Genomic DNA, 14647 nt, shown 5'->3' with positions numbered 1-14647 from the left:
TTCCAGTCAGGCGGCGAGCAAAGAAAAATGAGATAAAATACAGAGGTGGGATATTTCCTAGGAGTCCCAGAGCTCTTTTAAATTACCCATTGGATAACCTGTGTGGTTTGTCTTCCTGTGGGGACCTTGACTGGCGTCTGAGGGAACTGGGGTTAAAAGGTCATGATGGGATTGGCCCTAACGGTTTTCAAAGCAGACAGTGGTAGTACGGCTGTGAGCACTAGGGAAGGAACGGTGAGGTTTTCCTCAGGTGCCCTGTCTTCATTCCTAAATAACGGCCGAGTAAAGGCTGAGCAGAATGATGTCCCCGGAGCACAGGGAGTGTAAAGGCCTCCTCGGCATCCCCCCAGGTGGTGTGATGGGGCCAGGCATTCACTGGGTCCTCCCATCAGGGCCTGGACTAAGGGGAGGCACGTAAAGTACAACACTTGAGGCGGGGGCCAAAAAACTCAGTCATCAAGTATTTTAATGCAATAGTTTTAAAAAATCAAAATTAATGCAGAAAAATCACGATGAACAAAACGTTATAAGTTTAAAAAAGAACGAGATCACAGTGATTGAAGAATTCAGCCCTGCACTACGTTTGCTCCATCTTCCACTATGCAAATTGGTAAATGAAAATTACAAGTAAATGCAAGCTTATTGATAGCAATTTACTAAACCAAAAGAAACAGAAAATATGCCCTGCATAGCTATACTTTCATTAAAGATTTTATTAACAAGACTCACCAGTTTTCTTCTTCGGCTTTAATTTCTCTCTGTTGCTAATACGTTTCGAGGTGGAGGTTATCATTTTTGTGTTTTTAACAGTTGATGTTTTGGACTCCACAGGAGAATAATGGATCCTTTTGATTTCTTGTACTTCTGTGTATTCTGTAACTGTAACCTTCAAATTTGCATCTTCTGTGTTCCCCTCACTCTTTCTTTTACGAGCAACTAAAGCTACCTTTGAGGGAGGAGTTATCACATTTTTACAACTCTTAGGTCTACTCAGTATTAAATCTCTAGCTGGAAGAAAAGAATGAAAATCATCTTTCTCTTTGTGATCATCTGTTTCTTTTTCACACTCACCCACTACAGCACTGAGACATCTTTTTGCCTTCGGTTTATTAGCCTCCGTTTGGTTTTCTCTGGCACAAGTGGACTTTTTTTTAGTAACAGTGGCAGAAAGTATTGGGCGTCTCTTAAGAGGTTTATCATGGCTGTGACTAGAAATATCCTGAACTGCAGAAAATTTAGGCTGGTTCCGTTTCTTAAAAGTATAACAATTTGACTTCATTTCTAAAGCTTTGGATTCTTCAAAAGTAGCTTTTGGAGATTCTGAACCCTGACTTTCAGGAATACAAGGTAAAACTTCATTTTTCCTCTCATCCTGAGAAGGTTGTGAGGCCTGAGAATTTACATTTGATAATGGTGACGATTTGCATGTTTGCTGAGATACACATATGTATGCCATATTATCTTTTAAAAATTGATTTGGGGATAGAATTGGATTAATTGACTCTGATTCTAGATCCTGATTTAATCCATAATTATCATTTATGAAAGAATCTGGACTTAAAATTGTCCGATAAATTTCACATACACTTTTTGACTCCAAAATCACAGGCCTTGAATTATCTTTCACACACATGCCTGGTGAAAGACACATCACTAATTCTTGTTCATTATTAGCTGCACGGCTATTATTCACAAAGGAATCCGGACTTAGAAAATTTCCTTGGCTTTGTGTGATGTTCAACGTTGAAGAATAGTTTGGGGTAAGAGTAAGTTTACTGTTCTCTTCAATTTGGCCATTGAGATTATTTATGGAGTCAAAGGAAGTTTCAGTTATGACTGCCTCATTAAAATGAAAATCTTTTACAATGTTGGCACCTTCTACTTTTAATAGCTCCCCATTTTCAGATGCAGGAAGGGATGTGTAGGTAGTAGATCGACGGACAGAAACTGACAAGCAGGTCTCCCCATGGCACTCTTGGAAAGTGGGACTGATAGGTGATACGGGTATTTTATTTTCTTCAAGGGTTAAAGAATTGTTTTCTGTTGGGGAACAGCTTTCGTTCGTAGCCAGATTCTCACATGCTTGTAGTGGGCTCCTAACTCTGTCAAATTTTGAGGAAACATTAAATGTTTTATTTACATTTTGAATATTTGAAATCTTCTGGTTATGACCTGAAGAGGCTGATACTTTCTTTTTATTAATGGTATCCCAAAGACTCCTCTGCAAAAATAAGCAAAACATACAGATTAAGTTGATAACTATTGAATAGTACCTTTAAGCAAAATTATGTATGCTACCTCAAGACTGTTAACAAAATAATTTTTACATATTATTATTTTCCTAGAGTAAATTACAGAATGATGAAAACTTAGTACCTTTTTCTTTTTCGGTTCTTCTGCATTTCCTAGCAATATAGCTTGGTGTTTCAGAACATCATTTACAAGAAATGTCACGAGCTCTCTTACTCGGCCTCCTTTTAACGGTGTCCAGGTAATAGAAATAACAATTTTTTCTTTAGGCTATTATCAAAAGAATACATTTTAAATGACTATAACAGTAGTGATGTATAATAACCAAAATATATTATATGCAATATATTAGAATACAGTAGACGATTAATAATTGTTACTCACCAACACTCTATACCCTAACAACATTTAGAAATCAAATATATTTTCCTATCCTATCTCATTTCATTATAAGGAAAAAAAGTTACTAGTAATAACAACGTTCACAACAACATAAAATTATAATAATCACTCAGTGGTTTTTAAAAATTTAATCACATCTTTCCACTTCTTTAGAATATGTACAGAACTTCTATTTCAAATATAATGACCTTACATTAGAAAGACTTTTTCAAAAAGAAATGTAAAGATGATCAGCTAAATTCCTTGCTCTCCACTTCTCTAAAGTCCATATTATTATTATTGATATTGGTTAAATACTTCCTGCCAGGCATAGTTTCAGGTATCTAATATAACTAGTCAAATCCTCACATCCCTAGGAAGCAGATACTGTGATGATGCACGTTTTACAGATGAAGTAATCAAGGTCCAGAAAGCTTTAAGTATTTTGCCAAAGTCATACTGCTAGTAATTAGAACCCAGGCAGTCTGAGTCCAGAGTTTAAACCTTAACATCTACACCCTACAGCCTGGCAGGAATTTGCCAAATGCAAAACCGTCACATGACAAAACAAACTGTCTTTGTTGTTTTTCAGGGGGAAAAAAAAGACAAGTTTTGTTTGTTTGTATGTATGTATGCATGTATTTAGACAAATTAAAATAGAAGTTTTACTGCAGAAGTTGTATTACGGTAATGCCAGAAGGGAGGAGAGATGGTAGACCAACTACCAACATTAGGACCCACGATCACACAACCTGACAGACAAGAAATGGTAGAGCTGAACTGGTATCAGCCTCACAGAGAAGGTCAGACCTTTACAGCTTTTCCCCTGGACAGAAAAAGCAATTCTCCTGTCCTCTTCACAGTACCTGGGCTTCTTAGAACTTATACTCCTAGAGTTTAGTTATATAGGTGCCTGTTTTTAGTACCAAGCTTGCCTGCCATATAATAAAAGTCCTTACTTTGATATCTGTCTTTTATTCCCTTCCCTATGCTTGGCCATGAGCCCAGTAGAAGCATACTCCAGTTTCACGATACTGAATGAATATCTTTGTATCTTTCTTGTTGAATTATGCTAAGTCAGTTAAGTGACCAGCTACAGCAAAAACAACAAGAATAAAATCACAAGAAAAACTCTGGTGAAGGCTAGCCTCCCCCTTGTCTGGCCTTGCAGAATTCCTGAGCTTCTCAACAACTTAGTATCAATAATTAGGTGAGTGTCCGAGACTCACTTTCAGAGCTTTGAAGGCCTTAGTAGATGGATAAACTGGAAAAAATCTCAGTCCCAGAGACCACACACACCATCTTCAACCCACCTGCTGTTATCCTTTGTCAGATCAGACTCACACAACTCTAATAAAAGGAAGAGGGATTATAAGCAAAGGTTAGGGTTGGAAGATCCCCCGAATTTAGAGCTTCAATGGGCTTTGTCTCATTTCACTAAATTTCAACTCATCACTTTGTTAAATTAATGTTTAACAGCACATCTGTGGTAGGCTAGATTATTTTGGTTCCAGGCTAGGATGTTTCTGGTTCTGTGATGTGTGCTCCGCATATAGAAATCACTAGGGCAGTGAATGTTCTATCTTTTTTTGTCATATACAGACATACCTTGTTTTATTTTTATTTATTTTTCTTCATAGATATTGCATTTTTTTTTTTTTAACAAATTGAAGGTTTGTGGCAACCCCTCATTGAGCAAGTCTATTGGTGCCATTTTTCCCACAGCATTTGCTCACTTTGTATCTCTGTGTCACATTTTGGTAATTCTTGCAATATTTCAAACTTTTTCATTATAATATTTGTTCTGGTGCTCTGTGATCTTTGATGTTAGTATTGTAATAGTTTGGGGTCCAGGAACCGAGCCCATAGAAGACAGCAGACTTCACTGAGAAATGCTGTGTGTGTTCTGACTGCTCCACTGACCAGCTGTTCCCCCATCTCTCCCTCTCCCTCGGCCTCCCTGTTCCCTGAGACACAACAACATTGAAATTAGGCCGATTAACACCCCTTCGACGGTCTCTAAGTGTTCAAGCGAAAGAAAGAGTCACATGTTTCTCACTTTAAATCAAAAGCTAGAAATGATTAAGCTGAGTGAGGAAGGCACGTTGGAAGCGTTGACAGGAGGAAAGCTAGGCCTCCTGCGTCCAGCTGTGAATGAAAAGAAACGTTCTTAAAGGTGATGGCCTGTTTAAGATCAGTTAAAACTCAAAATGGAGCAACTGTTGTTTAGGCATCCAAAATGGAACCTGGTGGCCATCGTGGATGTGGTTTTAGACACATCCCTGCATCAGTGAGGACCTGAATTTCCTGAAAGGCATCAGACTCAAGGATACTGAGGTAGGAGGTAGATGGGCCCTTGGGCTGGACACCTGGTGTTTGTCAAGCGGAGGAAAATCCATTCTCCCTGGACACTCCAAGGACAAAGTTAATGGCAGGAGCTGAGCTCTGCTGGAGTAACGAGATAAGATGACCACTCCTGACTCCTTGGGGGTCAAAAAGGAGGGGGCACCACCCCATAATAGGTGATGCCAAGCCTCTCACAGCCCCTGTGATGGAACCCGTCTTGGAAAAAAGATGCACACGCATGTTGGGGAGGGTCCTAGAACAGGTCATTTGTGGGAAAAGAAGTGAGATAATTGGCCAAAGGTAAACAAAGACCGGGAAGGACTGTCCTATATGAAGGGTTTAAATCGCCTCTTCACTGCGCTCCTCTTCATCAGGAAGGACACCCACACCCTTTCTCCCTAGGTGTGTATTTCTGCCTTGCTTCAGTCTTTTTTTTTTTTTTTTTTTTTTGCGGTACACGGGCCTCTCACTGTTGTGGCCTCTCCCGTTGCGGAGCACAGGCTCCAGACGTGCAGGCCCAGCGGCCATGGCTCACGGGCCCAGCCGCTCCACGGCATGTGGGATCTTCCCAGACCAGGGCACGAACCAGTGTCCCCTGCATCGGCAGGCGGACTCTCAACCACTGTGCCACCAGGGAAGCCCTTGCTTCAGTCTTAAATAAACAAACTGCTTCTCTGTGTGCTCTCCCACTTGTTGTGCTGTGTCTCTAATAATAAGCTTTGTACCTGTTTTTACAGTTTTGGCCTCCTTGAAACATTCTCGCTTTCAAATGGGGGTAAGAGCCAGGGCCACTTTGCTTCTAGCCTCTGGCCCCTGGTGGTCTGGCAGCTAGGATTCCTGGTTTTCATCCAGGTTACCCAGGTTCAATTCCTGGGCAGGGGACTAAGATCTCGCTTCAAGCCACGGCTCACTTCTGTCTCTCTGAAATCAATACTACCAGCCGTTCTCAAAACAGTATCTGCTAGAACTGACAGCTGCAACATTATGGTCTCAAGGTTTCCCCTTGCAACTCTGCAACCCTTTTGGACCCCAACCAATCCTGGCTTAACAAGCACCCTTACGTCTTGCCAGCTCCAGTCCTAATCCCTGATGAACAACTTATGTCACCTTCCTGTTTTTTGCCTTAATAAGCTTTCCCCATTTTGTAGTCTGATGGAACACAATTCAACTACTTTTTGGATCTGTGTCTCCTGGGCTGGAGTCCTAACAAACCCAAATAAACACCTCCTTATTTCAACCAGTTCTTGGAATTCTTGGTTAACAAAGGAAATTAAAAGTGCTACTCCAGTGAACACAAGAATGATAAGAAAGCAAAACAGCCTTATTGCTGACATGGAGAAAGTATTAATGGTCCGGATAGAAGATCAAACCAGCCACAACATTCCCTTAAGCCTAAGCCTCATCCAGGGTTAAGATCCTAACTCTCTGCAATTCTATGAAGGCTGAGAGAATTAAAGAAACTGTAGAAGAGTTTGAAGCTGGCAGAGCTTGGTTCATGAGGTTTAAGCAAAGAAGTCATCTTCACAACATTAAAAGTGCAAGGTGAAGCACTAAGTGCTGATGTAGAAGCTGCAGCAAGTTATCCAGGAGAACTCCTAAGATAATTAATGAAGGTGATTTCACTCAACAACAGGTTTTCAGTGTAGAGGAAACAGCCTTCTATAGGATGAAGACACAATGTAGGACTTTCATAGCTGGAGAGGAAAAGTCAATGCCTGGCTTCAAAGGACAGGCTGACTCTCTCCTTAGGGACTAATGCAACTGGTGACTTCAAGTTGAAGCTAATGCTCGCTTACTATTCTGAAAGTCCTACGGCCCTTAAGAATTATGCTGAATCTACTCTGCCTGTGTTCTGTAAATGGAACAACTAAATCTGGATGATGGCACATCTCTTTACAACATGGTTTACCAATATTTCAAGCCCACTGTTGAGACACACTGCTCAGAAAAACAGACTAAATTCCTTTCAAAATATTATTGCTCACTGACAATGCACGTGGTCACCCAAGAGCTCTGAGGTAGCAGTGAGATTAATGTTATTTTCGTGCCTGCTAGCACAACATCTATTCTGCAGCCCATAGATCAAGGAGTAATTTCGACTTTCAAATCTTATTAAGAAAAACATTTCATAAGGCTATAGTTGCCATAGATAGTGACTCCTCAGATGGATCTGGGAAAAGTAAACTGAAAACTTTCTGAAAGGGATTCACCATTCTGGATGCCATTAAGGACATTCATGATTCATGAGAAGACGTCAAAATATCAACACTAACAGGAGTCTGGAAGAAGTTGATTCTAATCTTCATGAATGACTTTGAGGGTTTCAGTTACTTCCTTCAAGACTTCAGTGAAGGAAGTAACTGAAGATATGGTAGAAATAGCAAGAGAACTAGAATTGTAATAGGGAAGAACAAATCTGACTCCATATTAGATCTGTTTCTTTTACTTTAAACTTTGTACTCTATTGCTTTTGCTACAAGTTAAGAATGTTGCCTATAGCCTGAAATATACAGGATAGCCCATTCTCAAGGCTCTGACCTTTAAAGGTATAACACTTTTCCATTCATATAGAGATTAAAAAGTTGCAGAACAGAGAATAACATTTGTCTTGTTGGAGGTTTATAGGAACATCATGACCTGACCTACAGGGATAGCTGCAAGAGCTAAGGATTCTGGCACCAAGAAGTTTGCAACAACTAACAATAGACCCTCCTCTTTTAATATAAATGAAGCTTGAATTCTAACTCAGGTAAGATGGTTCTTTGGAATACTAGTCTACCATCTTCTTGATCAGCTGGCTTTCCAAATAAAGTCACTACTCCTTGCGCTAACAACTTGTCTCTAGATTTATTGTCCTGTTGTGTGGTGAGTAGTACGAGCTTGGACTCGGACAACAGACTTAAAAGTGGTGCTTGCAGATGTGACTGAACTGCTGCAATTTCATGATAAAACTTGAATGGATGAGAAATTCCTTCTTATGGATGAACAAAGAGAGTGGTTTCTAGAGGTAGAATCTACTCCTGGTGAAGATGCTGTGAAGATTACTGAAATGACAACAAAGGATTTAGAATATTACATAAACTTAGTTGCTAAAACAAGGCAGGGTTTGAGAGGATTGACTTTAATTTTGAAAGACGTTCTACTGTGGTTAAAATGCTATCAAACAGCATCATCGGCTACAGAGAAATTCTTCATGAAAGGAAGAGTCAATCAATGCAGCAAACTTCACTGTTGTCTTGCTTGAAGAAATTGCCATGGCGACCCCACCCTTCACCACCCTGATCAGTCAGCAGCATCAGCATCAAGGCAAACCTTCCATGAGCAAAATGATTACAGTTTGCTGAAGGCTCAGATTGTTAGCATCTTTTAGTAGTAGTCTTCTTAACTTAAGATATGTATATTGTCTTTTTAGACATGATGCTATTGTACACTTAACAATTACAGTATAGTGTAAACATAACTTTTATATGCACTGGGAAACCAAAACATTCTTGTGACTCGCTTTACTGTGATTTTCACTCTATTGCAGTGGTCTGAAACTGAACCCACAATATCTCCAAGGTTTTCCTGTACAACTTACTTAATGGGCATATCTATCAAATTTTGTTCTTATTGAGCTTCAAATGAAATTATCTGTTTAGGATAAATTCAAGAGTGTGAACTCTTACTACTTGCTTCTCAAATTATATACAGAAAAATTTTAAAGGGGGTTTCCCTTCTAAAGAGTTACTGTTATTTAACAAACAGTTATTGAGTGCCTAATAGCATACATAGTGCCTGACACAGGATAGGCATACATTAAATATTTAAGTGACAAAATTATTGAATGAATGAAAAGTAGACATGGTCTCTGGCCCCATGGACACTATATGCTTCTCAATAAAAGAAATTACAAAATCTAAGTGAAAAGATAAATACAAAAATACAAGCTCCCAATACTGTTATCAATTAAAAAAAAAGGTTTGAGAGAGCCATAGTGAAGGGATCTGTAATCTCTAACTGGGTGATCAGAGAGTATAATACTAATTTTTAAGCTAAGACAAAGTATAAGAACGAGCTGGACAGACAGAGCTCAGGGAGGAGCAGTTCAGCAGAACGTGCCAGCATGTACACAGCCCTGAAACAAGAAACTGCTTAGTGTAGCCCTAGAAACAGATAGAGGACCAGTGTGGCTTAATGTTAGCGGGAAGGCAAATGACCTGCGATACATGAGGTTGGAGAGAGCAGCAGAGGACTATGGTATACACGTAATCTCTTTAACAGACTTGAACATTGTAAACAGCATTACTTAGGTGTACACGTTGTGGCTGCAGAGGTTCGGCTTGGTTTTGTTCGTTTGCTTATTTTCTTTAAGGCATACCAAAATGAAGTGTTAGTCTTTTTATCCTTAAGTGAAAGGTTAATCAGCTAACTCACAAGGAGAGCATATTGGGAAGAAGATGCTCAGAGCGCTCATCCCCTTTTCCTTTTCCATGCCCCACCTGCCCATGAGGAAGCCCTTCGTTAATCTGCAACAATCCATAGACTGAGACAGTGAGAGCGAGTCAGTTCTGAAAAATATGTCAAGGGATTTATAACTGATCCATGCTTTTTGGACTGCAGTGATAGCCTAGCTACAAAACTTCACCTTTTATGGAGACAAATACCCTCAGAGGTGTAAAAACTGAGATAAAACATAAAGCATTTTACTTTCTCCCTTTTGTAAATATTTGGTCTCCCCTGCCCCCCAACTCCAACCTTTAAAAAAATTTCTTAGGTGACTCAAACAAATGAGGGAACAGATCTGTTATACTACTTTCTTTTAAATATTACCTTCAGTAATGGCATTCTTGGATATGCATCACTGTTAATTTTTTGAACAGAAGCATTGCCATGTGTCTGAGATAAGAATCTTACTATTTTATCTAGATTCTGAAAGACAGCAGAAAGTCAGAATTACAATAAAAAAAGTGGGCTACATCTCCCTCCTTTGGGAGAAGATTAAAAAAATGTTGCCAATCAATAAACAAGATGATCTCTCATAATTCCATCTAGTCCTAAGATTCGGTGGTCTTTGTTTACAAACTTTTTATTAGTGACAAATCAGAAAATGGTAGTTGCAGCCAGTGACAACTGAAGCTGCCTTGTTATTAAATGGATCTGGCCCGCCCCCTTGTGGCCATAAGTGCAAGTCTTCCAGTCACATCAAATTAGCATCAAACTCATTGCACAGTAGACGGGTGGCTTATTTTCTTGAAGAAGTGCAAGCAGCCTCATGTTAGCCTCTACTCGTTTGCAGAACAAAAGCTCCTATTTCCAGAACTGGCACCAATGAGTCTGTTAAACCATCCAGTTGAGTTGTTCATAACCCTGGTTACAGAGATCACTTGAGGGGTTTGTAAAAAGTAAAAATGCCCCGACTCTCGTCTATGTCCTCCCCAGGAGTGATGCTGAAGCGGGGTCCTGGTACCGGTGGTTTTTTTAAAGCTCACCACTGAGGTAACATGCAGTCAGGATGGAAACACCACGTAGCTTAATCCCATTCAGTAGGATGGCTGGTGATTTTAACTGAATGTCATTATGAAGACTCAGACCCAAATGACAAACCCCCTAAATTACAGCAGTCCTATGCAGATTCTAACACACCAGTATTATTGAAGTTTTAAAAAGAATGACTAGGAGATTAAAAGGAACTGAAAATAACATTAAAAAGTTTTCCTTGGATTGACCCCAATAAATCTGCTCTACAAAAATATCCAAATGACAGTCTTCTGGCTCTCACTCATTATTAGGCCTATTGTAGACCTATTTTTATACTAATTGTGAATTTCTGTCATTCTTTGACAAGTATAACACTTTACCTAGTAGTTCGTTAGATGCCATCTGCGTACATAAGACCTTGTTTAACATCGAGTTTTCTGTATTTACCCCCAGAAATTCACATTAGTAAGTGTGGAGTGGTGAGTAGAAATCTCCCTCATTTAACAAGCAATCCAGACAAATCTGATGCAAGTGGTTGAGGCATCTCAGAGAAGTGCTGCTTAGTCATACCGTGACACGCTAATTCACTGAAGCTGTGAGGTGTGTTTTAGTTAAGGGGTGTTCTAATATTTATTTTCTACTACAGTGCTTTTCAAAATGTGGTCCCTGGACCAGGAGCAGAGGCATCACCTGGGAACTTCTTAGAAATGCAAGTTCTAGTCTTATTCTACACATATGGAATCAGAAACTCTGAAGGTGGGGACCCAAAAGTATTTTAACCAGCCCTCCAGGTGATTCTGATGCATTCTTAAATTTGAGAACCACCTGTCTCCTCAAAACATCCCAACCTCCTTGATAGCTGTTTGATGTAGCTTCTTCTTGTTCTTAGAATTTTTCCCTCAAACTCCTAACATATGTCTTTAGGGAGGAACCATGTCTCATGTCTATAAATCAATATAAGGGAAAGTGCATGGGATTTAAAATTATAAGACCTGGATGGGAATCCCAGCTCTGTCAATTGCTAAGAATAAAACCATGCATAAATATTTCCACCCTCTGAGCATATTTCCTCATTAAAAATTAGGAAGAGAACATTTATTCAGGACACAGAGTCCAGACTTTTGCTTGAAGCTTTCTCTCATTTGAGCACCACGCACAGCTGCAGTTGGCATTACTTCCAACTAATAGATGAGAAAACAGAGACACAGAAGACTCAGAAGAGTGAACTGAGCTGCCTACCCTGATCCATTGGACACAAACCCTTTGACAGTGCTGACTTATCTACAAATGTGGATAAGGACTCCATTAGTTTGATGTAAGGATTAAATAAGGCAACAGAGTTTAAAAGAATTTGTAAAAGGTAAACATTATGTTTGTATGTATTATCTTATTGGTTTGGTGGGTGGAGTGGAATCAGCACACCCAGACCTGAAGCTAAGCGAAATCAACAGCTAATAAAAGACAAGTTTTGTTTTAAAGCAGAGACCATAAAACATCATAAACAGATGGTTTAAAATATAAGAACAGTTAACTTTTACAGTATAAAAAGTGTAATTCTAAAAAAACAAAAACCAAAAACTTTCGTTCCACAAAACAAAAAAGAACAAGTAGAAGCATTATGTAGATAGAAAAAAGTATATATCTTTTCACGAAAAGAAAAGCAAACATTTATAAACTAGAGAGAAGGGGCAGGTTCTTAAGTGTAGCTGAACCTCTGCTTAGCACAAGTCAACAGACCTCAGATTAAAGCCTCTTCTCACTGCCTTAGGAAGCGGTTATTTACATAAGGAGTGAGACTCCCTCAGCTAATTTTTTTTTCACCTTTTCAGAGATTCTAATCAATGGAAAGACCACAGAAATCAAAATAAGAAAGTAAATTCTCTAGATTTTGGGGACAGGAATGGGAGCATTACTCTGGCCAATGCAATGAAGAAAAGCTACCCAGGAAATTCTTGAAACAACAGTCATAAAATTAAATTTGAATCACCGTTAAAACTACACTACAGCAAACAAACAAACAAAAAGATTAAAATAATAAAGTGTTCATACTTGTTTAAAACAACACTGAGGAAGTGTTTTTGGTTTTGTTGCTACAGACGTTTGGCCAAAACAAAGCTCACCGGAATATTAGTTACCCTGACTCTGTGGAATCAGTTTCCCTATGGAAACTAAAATGAATATTTAAGATGACTGATGGAAAGCAATTAAAAAACCCTGGTCTAACCAAAGTACCCCTGGCAGTTTTAAATACAGACAGATGTCTGGATGGATAGATGTATGGATAGAGAGACAGATGAAAGATAAGAATATTGATTTTAAAAGTGCCATCCATTACTCTAGAACCGCAAGTCTTCTCGAGGCCTGAAGTCTATGAAAAACGCTTCTCTGCAACAGAAAGCTAGGAAAGGGCTTCTAAGGATGCTCCGCGCAGGCGCGTGGACGCGCTGTCACCGCCCCAGTCCCCGCCGACCCGGCTCCTCTGCCCCGGGGACCAGGGCTCACCCAGCGTTAGAGGGAAGGACGTGGCTTTATCTCCAGGCCTCAGGTCCGCTGCTGCTCGTTCCGAGGCCCCTCCCGGAGCGCGGCGGGGAGACCGCGGAGGGCCCACTCCCCTCTTACCTGCAGCACGAAGGCGCTCGGCCAGACGGTGAAGCCGCACTCGGCGGCCGGGCCACGGGACAGCCTCACGGCGGTCGCCTCCTCGTTGGGGTTGTCCAGGGCCAGGGGCAGCGTCCGCGAGGCTCCCAGGCGCACGTCCCCGAAGCAGAGGAAGGGCGACCTGCAGAAGTGGCTGAGGGACAGGACCGGCGGGGAGGCCGCTTCCTCCTCGGTCCGGGGGCCCCGCGGCCCCGGTCGCGGCCTCGGTTCCGGGGGGCTCCGCTCCCAGCAGTCGCGCCCCCGACGCCTGGTCGCCATGGCGGCCTCTGGTCCCAACGGGCTGCTCCGAGCCGCCCCTGCAGCAACGCTCACCGTGTCCTCTCGGGAAGCTGGGGGAACTGGAGCGAATTCGCCTCCTTTCTCGTGCGATCGCCGGGACCCGGCAAACAAGCCAGGCACACAGACTCGCAAATTGGAAACAGGAGCAAACAGCGCAGGTTATTTGCTCTGTTTAAACTTCCCGCCTCCACCAATGGGAGCGCTCTGCCCCGCCCACCTCCCCGCGGGGCCAGTCATCGGGCAGCAGCCCCGGCCAATGAGAAGAGGGCGCCTTATTTAAACGTGACGGCGGCGGCGCCTGCCTCTGCGCGCGGAGGCGACAGTGGCGTCGGGGTCTCGGTGGCCCCTGAGGCCCGGGGCTCAGACTCGGAATTCGCCTTTCGGTTTTGTGAACAGGTTGCTTGAAAGAAAGAGAGTCACAGCACTTCCACCGTAAATGCAGCAGTCATTGCCGTGCTGGGACAGTCATTTCCCTCCCCCAGTATACCTGCCCAGGGTCACAACCCTGAGCTCCCCTCAGAGGCTTCCTGGACCCAAATGGGAGAAAATGAGGAAAATTAAATGTATAGTTAGTGTGAACATGCTGATGTCAGTGCCTGACCCCAGCAGGGGCTCAGTAATACTGGGAGCAAAACTAGGTAAACAAACAAAACCTGAGATTCCCAGAAATTCATAAGCAATGGTCTTGACGGGCATTGCCCTTGACAAATAACTTCTCGGATTTAATTTTAATTGTAGACATCCGATAATAATGGTTACCGCTTACACGTTACTCTTTGCCAGGGACTGTTTTAAGCCCTGCGCATATTTGTCTCAACCCTCACTTTAACCCTGTGAGGGACGTGGCATTATTCGTGCTTCACAGATGAGCGAGGCCGGCCTCCAGCCAGCCAGGAAGTGGCAAAGCCAGGAGCGGGACACAGGCAGCTCGGCTGGTCATGCTCTCACCCCTGCACCTACTACCTCTAAAGACAGGAGGAGACGTTAAAAAATTACGTGTGGATGCGTGCACGCGTGCACGCTATATATCAGGAGGAGACTTTAAAAAATAACTTGTGGATCTGTGTACGCGTGCACGAAATATATCAGGAGGAGACTTTAAAAAATAACGTGTGGATGGGTGTACGCGTGCACGAAATATATCAGGAGGAGACTTTAAAAAATAACGTGTGGATGTGTGTACGCGTGCACGAAATATATCAGGAGGAGACTTTAAAAAATAACGTGTGGATGTGTGTACACGTGCACGAAATATATCAAAAGAAAACTCCCT

The 14647-nt window shown here is 41.6% G+C and overlaps 1 protein-coding gene across 3 annotated transcripts in view; it reads right to left on the bottom strand.

The window, feature by feature from the left end:
• Positions 1 to 13587, bottom strand: part of ASPM (assembly factor for spindle microtubules) — a 58637-nt gene extending 45050 nt beyond the window's left edge. Inside the window, exons 1-3 of one of the 3 annotated variants that reach the window (XM_081225684.1) lie at positions 13057 to 13587; positions 2377 to 2520; positions 730 to 2221 (exon numbers count right to left, since the gene is read on the bottom strand). In XM_081225684.1, the coding sequence (XP_081081810.1) occupies positions 730 to 2221; positions 2377 to 2520; positions 13057 to 13353 (1933 nt within the window). In that variant the 5' untranslated portion in view covers positions 13354 to 13587. The remainder of the gene's footprint in view (positions 1 to 729; positions 2222 to 2376; positions 2521 to 13056) is intronic. The other 2 variants (XM_081225683.1, XM_081225685.1) reach the window with 2 other exon arrangements.
• Between the last annotated feature and the right edge of the window lie 1060 nt (positions 13588 to 14647).

Source organism: Mesoplodon bidens (assembly GCF_964165515.1).
Source record: "Mesoplodon bidens genome assembly, chromosome: 2".
NCBI lineage: Eukaryota > Metazoa > Chordata > Mammalia > Artiodactyla > Ziphiidae > Mesoplodon > Mesoplodon bidens.
Note: the sequence above shows the minus strand (reverse complement) of the source record. Positions and strands in the feature narration are given on the sequence as shown.